General features: G+C 45.6%; 1 protein-coding gene across 1 annotated transcript in view; it reads left to right on the plus strand.

Moving 5' to 3' along the window:
* LOC115119629 (protein tweety homolog 2-like) overlaps positions 1-16,765 on the plus strand; it is a 159,242-nt gene that overhangs the window by 43,555 nt on the left and 98,922 nt on the right. The window contains exon 4 of the mRNA XM_065012629.1: positions 13,163-13,274. Within this exon, the coding sequence (XP_064868701.1) occupies positions 13,163-13,274 (112 nt within the window). The remainder of the gene's footprint in view (positions 1-13,162; positions 13,275-16,765) is intronic.

Raw genomic sequence — 16,765 nt, forward strand, 5'->3', positions numbered from 1 at the left:
CTGGAGCAAAGCACTCCCACAACATGATGCTGCCACCCCCGTGCTTTGCGGTTGGGATGGTGTTCTTCGGCTTGCAGGCCTCCCCCTTTTTCCTCCAAACATAACGATGGTCATTATGGCCAAACAGTTCTATTTTTGTTTTATCAGACCAGAGGACATTTCTCCAAAAAGCATGATCTTTGTCCCCATGTGCAGTTGCAAACCGTAGTGTGGCTTTTTATGGAGGTTTTGGAGCAGTGGCTTCTTCCTTGCTGAGCGGCCTTTCAGGTTATGTCGATATAGGACTTGTTTTGCTGTGGATATAGATACTTTTGTACCCGTTTCCTCCAGCATCTTCACAAGGTCCTTTGCTGCTGTTCTGGGATTGATTTGCACTTTTCCCACCAAAGTACGTTCATCTCTAGGAGACAGAACACGTCTCCTTCCTGAGTGGTACGACGGCTGCATGGTCCCATGGTGTATATACTTGCGTACTACTGTTTGTACAGATGAACGTGGTACCTTCAGGCATTTGGAAATTGCTCCCAAGGGTGAACCAGACTTGTGGAGGTCTACAAATTTTTTTTTTTTTATGTCAAGCAAAGAGGCCCTGACTTTGAAGCTAGGCCTTGAAATACATCCACAGGTACACCTCCAATTGACTCAAATGATGTCAATTAGCCTATCAGAAGCTTTCAAAGCCATGACATCTTCTTCTGGAATTTTCCAAGCTGTTTAAAGGCACAGTCAACTTAGCGTATGTAAACTTCTGACCCACTGGAGTTGTGATACAGTGAAATAATCTGTCTGTGAATAATTGACTCCAATTTAAGTGTACGTAAACTTCAGACTTCAACTGTAGATACTAATCCCATTACTTTGACATATTGTGTCAGACTAGCTTTACATTTTCAGATTAATTTTGTGACTGGAAGTGGTATTTATCTTATTCAGCTTTTATTGTGATGGTAGCATACAGTTGATGTTAATGACATAACTGCTAACTAGACCTCAGAGATATTAGAGCATTTCTTTCTGTCTGTCTGTCTGGGTCTGTGTCTGTCTGTGTCTGTGTCTGTCGGTCTCTGTCTGTGTCTGTCTTGTCGGTCTCTGTCTGTGTCTGTCTTGTCGGTCTCTGTCTGTCTATGTCGGTCTCTCTTTCTGTCTGTGTCTGTCTCTGTCTGTCTGTGTCTGTCTCTCTGTCTGTCTCTCTGTCTCTCTGTCTGTGTCTGTCTCTCTCTCTCTCTGTCTCTCTCTCTGTCTGTCTGTCTGTCTGTCTGTCTGTCTGTCTGTCTGTCTCTGTCTGTCTCTCTGTCTGTCTCTCTCTGTCTGTGTCTGTCGGTCTCTGTCTGTGTCTGTCTCTCTATGTCTGTGTCTGTCTCTCTCTGTCGGTCTCTCTTTCTGTCTGTGTCTGTCTGTGTCTGTCTCTCTGTCTGTCTGTGTCTGTCTCTCTGTCTGTCTGTGTCTGTCTCTCTCTCTGTCTCTCTGTCTGTGTCTCTGTCTCTCTGTCTGTCTCTCTGTCTGTCTCTCTGTCTCTCTGTCTGTCTCTGTCTGTCTCTCTGTCTGTGTCTCTCTGTCTGTGTCTGTCTCTCTGTCTGTCTCTCTGTCTGTGTCTCTGTCTGTCTGTCTGTCTGTCTGTCTCTCTGTCTGTCTGTCTGTCTGTCTCTCTGTCTGTCTGTCTCTGTCTGTCTGTCTGTCTCTCTGTCTGTCTCTCTGTCTGTCTGTCTGTCTGTCTGTCTGTCTGTCTGTCTGTCTGTCTGTCTGTCTGTCTGTCTGTCTGTCTGTTTCTCTGTCTGTCTCTCTGTCTGTCTCTCTGTCTGTGTCTCTGTCTGTGTCTCTGTGTCTCTGTCTGTCTCTCTGTCTCTGTCTGTCTCTCTGTCTGTCTCTCTGTCTGTCTCTGTGTCTGTCTCTCTGTCTGTCTCTCTCTCTCTGTCTCTCTGTCTCTCTTTTTCATTTCTCCTTGTGATGCTGTTGCATGCTAGCTGCTGAACTGTTGTGGTGTACTGTTATTGTTGTCCGTGACGTCACATGTAGAGGCTGGCTGTGTAGTCCTGGGTTCTCCCTCCCATCATTAGTACACAGATGCTGACCAATTAACTCCATGTAACCGGCCCTGCATGAAGGCTGTGTGTGAGAGGAGCAAGAGGGACACAAATGATAGTGTCCTAACTCATGTCACTTTTATGAGCTCTTAGAGACGGTTCTATTAATGTTCCGCTTTGCCAACATGGAAGGATGCTGATTCAATACTGGTCAATTGTTTTCCTATTAATGTCCTTTTGTCAGAGATAATAGATTAAAAACTTTTTTTTGTGGTATTCACTCTCTTTCAGGGGATATATTTTCAGACTACAGCTTTTTTAAATAGTTTTTTGTTCATTCCCCGAACAAAAATTATTGTTTTTGGTACAGCTTTTATGCGCAACTATTATTTATTTTTGGATAAGACTTTTATGGGTGGATTTTGTCTACATCAACTGAGTTTTGTAGTATAGTGGCCATCATTGAGGATAGTTCTTGCCCGACTCGATGTGCAGGCTTTGCATCAACCAATGGTTGCATGCCACATCATTGACTGTCCAGATGGCTGTATCATATGTGGTTAGCTGATATGTTAAAGACATTTTCAGGCGATGTATGATCTGGTGTGCATTTGCTTTGTAGTCAGATATGAACTCAAATATTTACTTTATTGCATTGTGTTGGAGTTATCTGTCTTAGGACCCCAGGGTAAGTGATCCGTCTTAGGACCCACAGGGGAAGTGATCCGTCTTAGGACCCACAGGGGAAGTGATCCGTCTTAGGACCCACAGGGGAAGCGATCCGTCTTAGGACCCCCAGGGGAAGCGATCCGTCTCAGGACCCCCAGGGGAAGCGATCTGTCTTAGGACCCCCAGGGGAAGCGATCTGTCTTAGGACCCCCAGGGGAAGCGATCCGTCTCAGGACCCCCAGGGGAAGCGATCCGTCTCAGGACCCCAGGGGAAGCGATCCGTCTCAGGACCCCAGGGGAAGCGATCCGTCTCAGGACCCCCAGGGGAAGCGATCCGTCTCAGGACCCACAGGGGAAGCGATCCGTCTCAGGACCCACAGGGGAAGCGATCCGTCTTAGGACCCTCAGGGGAAGCGATCCGTCTTAGGACCCACAGGGGAAGCGATCCGTCTTAGGACCCACAGGGGAAGCGATCCGTCTTAGGACCCCCAGGGGAAGCGATCCGTCTTAGGACCCCCAGGGAAAGCGATCCGTCTTAGGACCCACAGGGGAAGTGATCCGTCTTAGGACCCACAGGGGAAGTGATCCGTCTTAGGACCCACAGGGGAAGCGATCCGTCTTAGGACCCCCAGGGGAAGCGATCCGTCTCAGGACCCCCAGGGGAAGCGATCTGTCTTAGGACCCCCAGGGGAAGCGATCTGTCTTAGGACCCCCATGGGAAGCGATCCGTCTTAGGACCCCCAGGGGAAGCGATCCGTCTCAGGACCCCAGGGGAAGCGATCCGTCTCAGGACCCCAGGGAAGCGATCCGTCTCAGGACCCCAGGGGAAGCGATCCGTCTCAGGACCCACAGGGGAAGCGATCCGTCTCAGGACCCACAGGGGAAGCGATCCGTCTTAGGACCCACAGGGGAAGCGATCCGTCTTAGGACCCTCAGGGGAAGCGATCCGTCTTAGGACCCACAGGGGAAGCGATCCGTCTTAGGACCCACAGGGGAAGCGATCCGTCTTAGGACCCCCAGGGGAAGCGATCCGTCTTAGGACCCCCAGGGAAGCGATCCGTCTTAGGACCCCCAGGGGAAGCGATCCGTCTTAGGACCCCCAGGGGAAGCGATCCGTCTTAGGACCCCCAGGGGAAGCGATCCGTCTTAGGACCCCCAGGGGAAGCGATCCGTCTTAGGACCCCCAGGGGAAGCGATCCGTCTTAGGACCCCAGTGGAAGTGATCCGTCTTAGGACCCCAGTGGAAGTGATCCGTCTTAAGACCCCCAGGGGAAGTGATCCGACCCCAGGGGAAGTGAATCGACCCAGGACCTCAGTGGAAGTGAATGGACCCAGGACCTCGGGAAGTGATCCGTCTCAGGACCCCAGGGAAAGCGATCCGTCTCAGGACCCCAGGGGAAGCGATCCGTCTCAGGACCCCAGGGGAAGCGATCCGTCTCAGGACCCCAGGGGAAGCGATCCGTCTCAGGACCCCAGGGGAAGCGATCCATCTCAGGACCCCAGGGGATCCGCGATCCAGGTCTCAGGACGTCTCAGGACCCCAGGGGAAGCGATCCGTCTCAGGACCCCAGGGGAAGCGATCCATCTCAGGACCCCAGGGGAAGTGATCCATCTCAGGACCCCAGGGGAAGCGATCCGTCTCAGGACCCCAGGGGAAGTGATCCATAACAGGACCCCAGGGGAAGTGATCCATCTCAGGACCCCAGGGGAAGTGATCCGTCTCAGGACCCCAGGGGAAGTGATCCATAACAGGACCCCAGGGGAAGTGATCCATCTCAGGACCCCAGGGGAAGCGATCCGTCTCAGGACCCCAGGGGAAGCGATCCGCCTTAAGAGCCCCAGGGGAAGTTATCCAACCCCAAGGGAGGTGAATTGACGCAGGACCCCAGGGGAAGAGAATCGACTCAGGACCCCAGGGGAAGTGATCCATAACAGGACCCCAGGGGAAGTGTGTGCATACATAATACCAATGAGTCATTTTCTGTCTGGCTGGCATATCATGTGTGCTACAATGGTAAATGTTAAATCTCTATCCCTCTTGACCCTGACATAGAGAACATGCGTCACTGTGATCTAATCAAAGTTAAAGAGTACTTATATACACCCGTGCAAGCACGGACGCACGCACACACACACACGAAGAGAAATGCATGTGTAGAAGTTGGAGATGGAGTTCTTTAGCCAGAGGCTGAATCTCTCTCTGAATGTCCTCTCTCTCATCCTCTTTTCCAGTTTGTGCGTCATGGACATGACAGGACCACAGACGTTTTCTATGCACATACTCCGTCAAATTAGGCCAGGGGCCGTATGTGTCAAGAGTCTCGGAGTAGGAGTGCGGATTTAGAATCAGTTTTGCCCTTTAGATCACAATGAATACGATTTGACGGACGGAAGGGACCTGGTCCTAGATCAGTTCGTATGGCCCATGAGACAATCTAGTCTCTGTCTGATGGCCACCAGATATTTATCTGGTTTATCTGAATTAAGAGGAGTTCTAAACTCTTTTTTCAAGAGTTTAGAGAGAATTTTCAACAAACTTAACATGTGTAAATATTTGTATGAACATAACAAGATTCAACAACTGAGACAAATTGAACAAGTTCCACAGACATATGACTAACAGAAATTGAATAATGTGTACCTGAACAAAGGGGGGAGGCTCAAAATCAAAAGTAACAGTCAATATCTGGTGTGGCCACCAGCAGTGCATCTCCTCCTCATGGACTGCACCAGACTTGCCAGTTCTTGCTGTGAGATGTTACCCCACTCTTCCACCAAGGCACCTGCAAGTTCCTGGGCATTTCTGGGGGGAATGGCCCAAGCTCTCACCCTCCGATCCAACAGGTCCCAGACGTGCTCAATGGGATTGAGATCCGGGCTCTTCGCTGGCCATGGCGTAACACTGACATTCCTGTCTTGCAGGAAATCATGCACAGAATGAGCAGTATGGCTGGTGGCATTGTCATGCTGGAGGGTCATGTCAGGATGAGCCTGCAGGAAAGGTACCACATGAGGGAGGAGGATATCTTCCCTGTAACGCACAGCGTTGAGATTGCTTGCACTGACAACAAGCTCTTTGTTGCTGTGACACAACAAGCTCTTTGTTGCTGTGACACACCACCCCAGACCATGACGGACCCTCCACCTCCAAATCGATCCCGCTCCATAGTACAGGCCTCGGTGTAACGCTCATTCCTTAGATGATAAACGCAAATTTGACCATCACCCCTGGTGAGACAAAACCGCGACTCGTCAGAGAAGAGCACTTTTTGCCAGTCCTGTCTGGTCCAGCGACGGTGGGTTTGTGCCCATAGGTGACGTTGTTGCCGGTGATGTCTGGTGAGGACCTGCCTTACAACAGGCCTACAAGCCCTCAGTCCAGCCTCACTCAGCCTATTGCGGACAGTCTGAGCACTCATGGAGGGATTGTGCGTTCCTGGTGTAACTCGGGCAGTTGTTGTTGCCATCTTGTACCTGTCCCGCAGGTGTGATGTTCAGATGTACTGATCCTGTGCAGGTGTTGTTACACGTGGTCTCCCACTGCGAGGATGATCAGCTGTCCGTCCTGTCTCCCTGTAGCGCTGTCTTAGGTGTCTCACAGTACGGACATTGCAATTTATTGGCCACATCTGCAGTCCTCATGTCTCCTTGCGGCATGCTTAAGGCACGTTCACGCAGATGAGCAGGGATGCTGGGCCTCTTTCTTTTGGTGTATTTCAGAGTCAGTAGAAAGGCCTCTTTAGTAAGTTTTCATTACTGTGACCTTAATTGCTTACCGTCTGTAAGCTGTTAGTGTCTTAAAGACCGTTCCACAGGTGCATGTTCATTAGTTGTTTATGGTTAATTGAACAAGCATGGGAACCAGTGTTTAACCTCTTCAGTCGACCCTCTACTTTTTTGAACATTTTGTTAAAAATCGCGCAACATTTCAGCGCCCTGCTACTCATGCCAGGAATATAGTACGTTCATATGGTTAGAATGTGTGGATAGGAAACCCTCGGACGTTTTTAAAACTGGTTAAATCACGACTGTGGCTATTACATAACGTGCGTTACATCGGAAAGCGCAGGAAAACCTGATCACAGAAAATGGAAATAAATATCCTTGCGCCACTTCCAGCAATTGTTAACAGTGAGCCGAATTAGATAAGAGCGAGCATTCAACTCCCACAGCATCCCCATGAGTCTTGTGAATTGAATCATCTTTGATTCTTGGTTGAACCGAAAGAGGGGCACGACTTACCTCCGGTCTCCGCCCAGATCATTCCGGAAGAGCTCTCTCCTGAAATTTTTTCCAAGACGACAGCTAATGATTTCTACATCGCCTATGGATGATTTTTATCGCTTATTAACGTTTACTAATACCTAAAGTAGCATTACAAACGTATTTCAAAGTGTTTTGTGAAAGTTTATCGTCTACTTTTTGAATTTTAAAAAATGACGTTACGTTGTGAAATCGCTGTTTTTTTCGTTTATCACACAGTCTACATATAACGATATCTTGGCTTTATATGGCCCGATTTAATCGAAATAAAGACCCAATAGTGTTTATGGGACATCTAGGAGTGCCAACAAAGAAGATGGTGAAAGGTAATGACTGTTTTCTATTTTATTGTGCGGTTTGTGTAACGCCGAAATGCTAATTATTTTGTTTACGTCCCCTGCTGTGCTTTTCTGTTGTAGTGTATTGGTGCATGCTATCAGATAATAGCTTCTCATGCTGTCGCCGAAAAGCATTTTAAAAATCTGACTTGTTGCCTGGATTCACAACGAGTGTAGCTTTAATTTGATACCCTGCATGTGTATTTTAATGAACTTTTGAGTTTTAACTAATACTATTAGCATTTAGCGTAGCGCATTTGCATTTCCAGAGCTCTAGTTGGGACGCAAGCGTCCCAAGTAGAGGCAAGAGGTTAAACCCTTTACAATGAAGATCTGTGAAGTTATTTGGATTTTTATGAATTATCTTTGAAAGACAGGGTCCTGAAAAAGGGACGTTTCTTTTTTTGCTGAGTTTACTAACTCTCTCTCCCTCCATCCCTCTTCTCTCTCTCCAGGCCCCTACCATCCTCCTGTTAATGACAATGATTCAAGAGATATTTCAGATACAGCGCTTCAAAAGATAGACCTATTTCCTCAGGCTGCTAGACTGTACTCATTTCTTTCCTGGATGTTTTGAGGTTTCTCTGAGTGCGTCCTAAGTGGCACTCTTTACAGTAAACAAAGTAGTGCACTATAAATCCAATAAGGCGCCATTTGTGATGCAGACTTTGTGTGTTTCCAACTTCATAGAGCTTGTTTAAATACAGGAACATGAAAGGAGGCAGATTCCCGACGGTGTGTTCTTGATACAGGGCTAATGTTTTGGTGTGTAAAGAGTAAAGACGCCCCACAGACATAATGTAATGCATCATCAATACTTGATTCATGGTGAGAGATGCATATTCTGTCTCCTCTCTCTCTCCTTCTCTCTCCACCCACCCCCCTCTCTCCGTCCCCTTTCTCATTCCCTTTCTTTCTCTCTTACTTTCTCTCTCCACCCCCTGTCTCTAAATACATTTCAAATGCCATATTATTTGCAACTAGTTAAAGTACAAAAGGGAAAATAAATAAACATAAAATAAATAATTCAGAGTCTCAATTTGGTGTTTTTCCCATTTTGTGAGGTATTGGTTGGTGACCAGACCCCAGACCTCACAACCATAAAGGGCAATGGGTTCTATAACGGATTCAAGTATTTTTAGCGAGATCCTAATTGGTATGTCAAATTTTATGTTATTTTGATGGCATTGAAGGCCCTTCTTGCGTTGTCTCTCAGATCGTTCACAGCTTTATGGACGTTATCTGTGGTGCTGATGTGTAGGCCAAGGTACAGTATGTGTAGTTTTTTTGTGTGCTATAAAGCAATGGTGTCTAGATGGACTTTGTATTTGTGCTCCTGGCAAGTGGACCTTATTTGGAACACCATTCTTTTTGTTACTGTCAGGGCCCAGGTCTGACAGAATCTGTGCTGAAGATGTTGGTGCTGCTGTTGGCCCTCCTTGGTTGGGGACAGAAGCACCAGGTCATCAGTATACATTTTAAATCAGATTCTAGTAGGGTGAGGCTGGGTGCTGCAGACTGTTCTAGTGCCCTCACCAATTCGTTGATATACTACATGTCTCTCACTCTGCGCTGTGTGGGAGTCCTAGTTGCCCTACCCACATTACTGTTACCTTACTAAACAGCACAGGATAGCACTGCGAGGGACAGAATCGTAATGTCATTTCCCAAGGAAGTGGGAGACAGACTGTGAAGAGGAAGCTTCTCCACTGAGGACTCACAGTCGCATAAAGCTTCCAAAATGGCAACCTACAGTATTCCCTATGCAGTACACTAATTTTGACCAGGGCCCATAGCAAATAGTGTTCCATTTTGGACGCATACAGGGACACGCATTGTGAGGAAGGTTGAAGTTTCCCTCCGAGCCTAGAAGTCCCTACATCCCTTCTACCACTGGACCTGTGATCCTCTTCTGGTAGCACTTTAATGGACCAGACATAACAGGAGGAAGAGGATCCAATAATCAAGAGAGGCTTAGAGAGGTTTATCTCCACAGCAGTTGAGTTGTGTTAGTGTGGTGGAGAGCGTTATGCAGGGTAGTGAGAAGATAACATATTAGGAGGGTTACTAAGAGGGGAACCACTGCTTGTGGCATGAACAGTACTCTCATGTCCATAACACAAACTACAAGAAGATGAGAAAGAGGACATTTACAGACAGTGAAATGAATTTCAGCCCACTGCACGTTAGTAATCTAAGGTTGCCTGGACTAATACAGAAAAACGTATTATGATAGTGCGTAGTTCTGTTTTTCTGTATGAGAGTGGACTACATTATTAGAACTATTATTTTTGGGATGGTAATGCGTTTTCAGTGTAAACTTAAACGACTAAATCCAGATATAAAGTATGTACAGTACCAGTCGAAAGTTTGGACACCTACTCATTCAAGGGTTGTTCTACGTTGTAGAAAATAATAGTTAAGACTTCAAAACAATGAAATAACACATATGTAATCATGTAGTAAGAAAGTGTTTAAACCTCTTTGGGCTAGGGGGCAGTATTTTCACGTTCGGCTGAAAAGCGTCCCCGGAGTAAAATGCCTGCTATTCAGGCCCAGAATCATAGATATGCAAATTATTGATTGTAGATTTGGATAGAAAACACCCTCTGACGTTTCTAAAACTGTTTGGATGATGTCTGTGAGTATAACAGAACTCATATGGCAGGCGAAAACCTGAGAAAAATCCAACCAGGAAGTGGGAAATCTGAGGTTTGTAGTTTTTCAAGTGAATGCCTATTCAATATACAGTGTAAATTTGGTCATGTTGCACTTCTTAATGCTTCCACTAGATGTCAACAGTCTTTAGAACATTGTTTCAGGCTTCTACTGTGAAAGGGGAGTGAATAAGAGCTGTTTGAAGCAGGGGTCTGGCTGAAAGCCATGAGTTCTTGATCGTGTGTGACCGTGAGCACGAGCTCCATTCCCTTTCCTTTCTAAAGACAAAGGAATTGTCCGGTTGAAACATTATTGAAGATTTATCATAAAAACATCCTAAAGATTGATTCTATACATCGTTTGACATGGTTCTACAAACTGCAATGGAACTTTTTTTACTTTTTGTCTGGACTTTGTGCTCGCGGCTTGTGCATTTGGATTAGTGTACTAAACGCTCAAACAAAAATACATAAATATGGACTGTATCAAACAAAACAAACATTTATTGTGGAACTGGGATTCCTGGGAGTGCATTCCGATGAAGATCATCAAAGGTAAGTGAATATTTCCAATGCTATTTCTGACTTTTGTTGACTCCACAACATGGCGGGTATCTGTATGGCTTGTTTTGGTGGCTGAGCGCTGTACTCAGATTATAGCATGGTGTGCTGTTGCTGTAAAGCGTTTTTGAAATCTGACACAGCGGTTGCATTAAGGAGAAGTGTATCTTTAATTCTATGTAAAACACTTGTATCTTTCATCAACTTTTATGATAAGTATTTCTGTAAATTGATGTGGCTCTCTGCAAAATCACTGGATGTTTTGGAGGCAAAACATTACTGAATGTAACGCGCCAATGTAACCTGAGATTTTTGGATATAAATATGAACTTTATCGATCAAAACATACATGTATTGTGTAACATTAAGTCCTATGAGTGCCATCTGATGAAGATCATCAAAGGTTAGTGATACATTTTATCTCTTTCTGCTTTTTGTTACTCCTCTCTTTGGCTGGAAAATGGCTGTAAGTTTTTTGTGACTAGGCGCTGACCTAACATAATCGTATGGTGTGCTTTCGCTGTAAAGCCTTTTTGAAATCGGACACTGTGGTTGGATTAACAAGAAGTTTGTCTTTAAAATGGTGTATAATACTTTTATGTTTGAGGAATTTTAATTATGAGATTTCTGTTTGAATTTGGCGCCCTGCACTTTCACTGGCTGTTGTCAAATCGATCCCATTAACGGCATTTGAGCCCTTTTAACCAATCAAAATATATTTTATGTTTGAGATTACTCAAAGTAGCCACCCTGTGCATTGATGACAGCTTTGCACACTCTTGGCATTCTCTCAACCAGCTTCATAAGGTAGTCACCTGGAATGCATTTCAATTAACAGGTGTGCCTTGTTAAAAGTTAATTTGTGGAATTTCTTTCCTTCTCAGTGTGTTTGAGCCAATCAGTTGTGTTGTGACAAGGTAGGGGTGGTATTCAGAAGATAGCCCTATTTGGTAAATTAGAGTTCATTAGAGTTACTAGCCTCAGAAATTGCAGCCCAAATAGATGCTTCACAAGTGAAGACACATCTCAACATCAACTGTTCAGAGGAGACTGTGTGAATCAAGCCTTCATGGTCAAATTGCTACAAAGAAACCACTACTAAAGTACACTAATGATAAGAAGAGACTTGCTTGGGCCAAGAAACACAAGCAATGGACATTAGACCAGTGGAAATCTGTCCTTTGGTCTGATGAGTCCAAATTTGAGATTTTTGGTTTCAACCGCTATGTCTTTGTGAGACACAGAGTAGGTGAACGAATGATCTCCAGATGTGTGGTTCCCACCGTGAAGCCTAGAGTAGAAGGTGTGGTGGTGCTTTCCTGGTGACACTGTCAGTGATTTATTTTACAATTCAATGCACACTTAACCAGCATGGCTACAACAGCATTCTGCAGCGATACGCCATCCTATCTGGTTTGGGCTTAGTGGGACTATCATTTGTTTTTCAACAGGACAGGACACCTCCAGGCTGTGCAAGGGCTATTTGACAAAGAAGAAGAGTGATGGAGTTCTGCATCAGATGACCTGGCCTCCAACATCACCCGACCTCAACCCAATCGAGATGTTTTGGGATGAGTTGGACCGCAGAGTGAAGGAAAAGCAGCCAACAAGTGCTCAGCATTTGTGGGAACTCCTTCAAGACTGTTGGAAAATAATTCCAGTTGAATCTGGTTGAGAGAATGCTAAAAGTGTGCAAAACTGTCAAGGAAAAGGGTGGCTACTTGGACGAATATAAAATATACTTTGATTTGTTTAACACTTTTTTGGTTACTGCATGATTCCTTATGTGTTATTTCATAGTTTGATGTCTTCAATATTATTATACAATGTAGAAAATAGTACAAATCAAGAAAAACCCTTGCATGAATAGGTGTGTCCAAACTTTTGACTGGTATTGTATCTGGAGAATCAAAAATGGCTAAAATGTCATGGCATGGACCTCCATTGATTTTGTTATAATAGTTAAACCATTGAGATAGCATAAGAGCACAATTCAACCACCCTCCTTTAAAGGAAGATCTGTAATTCAACCACCCTCCTTTTAAAGGAAGATCTGTAATTCAACCACCCTCCTTTTAAAGGAAGATCTGTAATTCAACCACCCTCCTTTTAAAGGAAGATCTGTAATTCAACCACCCTCCTTTTAAAGGAAGATCCGTAATTCAACCACCCTCCTTTAAAGGAAGATCCGTAATTCATACACCCTCCTTTAAAGGAAGATCTGTAATTCAACCACCCTCCTTTTAAAGGAAGATCAGTAATTCAACCACCCTCCTTTTAAAGGAAGATCAGTAATTTAACCACCCTCCTTTTTAAAGGAAGATCCGTAATTCAACCACCCTCCTTTAAAAGAAGATCCGTAATTCATACACCCTCCTTTAAAGGAAGATCCGTAATTCATACACCCTCCTTTAAAGGAAGCAATCTTATTTTCAATGATGGCCTAGGAACAGTGGGTTTAACTGGTTGTTCAGTTAAACTAGTCCAACGCTCTTACCACTAGGCTACCCTGCCGCCCCAGACATTACGACCATCATTGGATCAATTTATTGGATCAGTCGTCGGTACTGTTTTTTTTACTTGGTACTATACTCATTAATTTATCAAACGAAAGCTAACCTGTGCCTTCCTTCCTGTCTCTCGTTCTGTGCAGCGCTGCTGTGGGAGTGGGTTTCTATGGCAACAGCGAGACCAACGATGGGGTGTACCAGCTGACGTACTCCCTGTACAACACCAATCATACCCTGGGAGGGGTCGACAGCCTGGTGGGTAGCACTGCAGTCTCAATACTATATTACCTCTACGTTTCCCATTACCTCTACGTTACCACTATATTACCATACACTACATAACCATACAGCTGATGACTCTCTGTATAACACTCACAGCCTGGTGGGTCCAGTAGACCGACTACTTTGTCTTTCTCACCCCCCCACTGTCTGTGTCTACAGTCACAGCCAGCTCCCTCCACCCTACTGTGTGATGGTGATAATGTCTACAGTCACAGCCAGCCCCCTCCAACCCCACTGTGTGATGGTGATAATGTCTACAGTCACAGCCAGCCCCTCCAACCCCACTGTGTGATGGTGATAATGTCTACAGTCACAGCCAGCCCCCTCCAACCCCACTGTGTGATGGTGATAATGTCTACAGTCACAGCCAGCCCCCTCCAACCCCACTGTGTGATGGCGATAATGTCTACAGTCACAGCCAGCCCCCTCCAACCCCACTGTGTGATGGTGATAATGTCTACAGTCACAGCCAGCCCCCTCCAATCCCACTGTGTGATGGTGATAATGTCTGCAGTCACAGCCAGCCCCCTCCAACCCCACTGTGTGATGGTGATAATGTCTGCAGTCACAGCCAGCCCCCTCCAACCCCACTGTGTGAAGGTCATAATGTCTGCAGTCACAGCCAGCCCCCTCCAAACCCACTTTCTGATGGTGATAATGTCTGCAGTCACAGCCAGGTCATATCCAAGAAACTGTCTCTGTGTGTGTGGTCATGGTTCAAGAAACTGTCTCTGTGTGTGTGGTCATGGTCCAAGAAACTGTCTCTGTGTGTGCTGCTTCCAATGTACACTCAGGGAGGCTGGTCCAACCAGACATTGTTCTCGTGCTTTGTACCAACATGACTCCCAATGTGTCCATTTTAGCTGCTAGGCATGGAGTCCAAGTCCATCAGACGCAATGACTGTTGATTTGATGACTGTTGACTGGTGACTTTATCCCTACCTATATATAAACATATCTACTGTACCCCAATTGCCTCATACCCCTGCACATTGACTCAGTACTGTTACCCTGTGTATATAGCCATGTTATCATTGCACATTGTGTATTTATTCCTTGTGTTTTTCTTTCTCTGCATTGTTGGGAAGGGCCCGTAAGTAAGCATTTCACTGTTAGTCTACACCTGTTGTTTACAAAGCATCTGACAAATACAAATAGCTTTCTAGCTTTAGATAGCTTTAGATTCTACAATTATACTGCTGAGATTGCCCTCTCTTCTCAACCCCCCCCCCCCAATCCTACTCCCCATCCCCCAGGCTCCCGATGAACAAAGAACCATCCTCCTTCTGTCTCCCTTCATGTGCCCACTACTTTACACTGTGAGGCCCTTCCTGACTATTTCTATCTCGGTTTCCTCTTTAAGTGCTAAGAAGCACTGATGATGACACAGAGAGAATCCATCTTTATTTCCCATGCTCTCACAGTCTCTCCGGGACATTTTAGTCACTCAGATAATAAGGCTCAGGACTCTACAGGAAGTTTCGGCAGTGGGATTTCAGTTCTATTTTCTCTCAGTGCTAAGAAGGATCTGGCCTTGTTTTAACCCAGCCATTTTATAGGCAGTGAAGGCACATAAATGTTGGGATGTACTATATGTTCCTTGTGATGTGCAGACCTTAATGGTTGAACATATAGCCAGATTTCCTTAATCCTGTATTAGATTAAATATTCTGGTTGAGCCAATGCTTATATTTCTGTCTCCCCAATTTCATGCTATCCAATTGGCAAAGGTGGAGGGCCATGCGCCCCCCGAAACACGACCCAGCAAAGCGGCACTGCTTCTTGACACACTGCTCGCTTAACCCGGAAGCTATCCACACCAATGTGTCGGATGAAACACCGTCCAACTGGTGACTGAAGTCAGCTTGCAGGCGCCTGGCCCGCCACGAGTGCCTTAGACCGCTGCGCCACTCGGGAGGCCTGAGCAGAGGCTTTTATCCATTAAGAACACCCGCTCTGGGCCTCCCTAGTGGCACAGTCGTTTAAGACACTGCATCGAAGTGCTTGAGGCATCACTACAGACCCGGGTTCTATCCCAGGCTGTGTCACAACCGGCGTGACCGGGAATCCCATAGGGCGGCACACAATTGTCCCAGTCCAGGTTAGGGGAGGGTTTGGCCGGGGGGGCTTTACTTAACTCATCGCGCTCTAGTGACTCCTTGTGCTGGACCGGACATCTGCAGGCTGATTTTGGTCGTCAGTTGAACGGTGTTTCCTCCGACACATCGGGTTAAGCAGGCAGGTGTTAAGAAGCGTGATTTCAGATGGTTATGTTTCGGAGGACGCGTGACTCGACCTTCGCTTCTCCCTAGCCCATTAGAGATTTCAGCGATGAGACAAGATCACATTTGGATATCACGAAATTGGAGCAAAAACATGGGTAAAATTCCCCCCCAGACTGACCAGGTGAAGGCTATGATCCCTTTTTGATGTCACTTGTTAAATTTACATTTACATTTAAGTCATTTAGCAGACACTCTTATCCAGAGAGACTTACAAATCCATTTCAATCAGCGTAGATTAAGGGGACGATTCTGGATAATGAAGGATTTTTAAGTGTCTGTGGACACTTCCATTTGGTGACCTCAGAAACTACAACTATATCTCTGAATATGTACATTTCTCAATTATGGGGTTTGCATCTAATTCTTGTATAAAATTAATGAGTAAAAATGAAACGATGTAATATGATGTTAAACCTTTAATGTGAGATAATTGTATTCCCTTTAAAGTTTAACTAAGTCAGTGGCCTGCCCCCGTGAGCACAGACATGATCAGGCTTCATAGAACCGCCTTTTCTACTGTTACGAATAAAAAACCCTCCTGAGGAAATCCTCTTCAGACCACACATACCTCGGTGTCAGCTGAGGTGGCACAGGTTTGAGTACCAAGACTGAGCAAACCCACAGTGTGAACTGTGATTGCGAATAGTTTAGACTAAGCAAACCCACCGCATGTGCTGTGATTGCGAATAGTTATTGATTTCCTAACCATACCACGTGGAGCATTGGCTACACGGCTGGAAATGGTTAAACTCTGAGACTATCGATCCCGACAGAATAAGAGCAAATCTTAGATACTAATTACTAGTCTGCAGCTAGAAATTATGTAAACCTGGGATGCTATTACCAACAACCGCTGAAACATCTGTTCTATGAGAACTCTGAAGTATCCATTCTAACCAAGAAAGACTTTGATCTTCAGAGAACCAGAAAGCGAGAAAGAGACGCGTATGAACTGACTCTCCAGCAGACGGACTGATGATTCCAACAGAGATCACGATGACACCTGGGCGTAAATATATATTTTTTTGCAATTATTCCCGAATGAGTGAGCCTTCATGTGCAAAGGATTAGCATTTAAATTAATATAATTATCAACCGTGTGTAGTGATCCCTTTTGTCTTTCCCACTCTCGCTCAGTCCACACCCACTTCCCTTTGTCCACCAAGCCGTCATATCGGC

The sequence above is a fragment of the Oncorhynchus nerka genome, linkage group LG28 (assembly GCF_034236695.1).
Source record: "Oncorhynchus nerka isolate Pitt River linkage group LG28, Oner_Uvic_2.0, whole genome shotgun sequence".
Classification (NCBI taxonomy): domain Eukaryota; kingdom Metazoa; phylum Chordata; class Actinopteri; order Salmoniformes; family Salmonidae; genus Oncorhynchus; species Oncorhynchus nerka.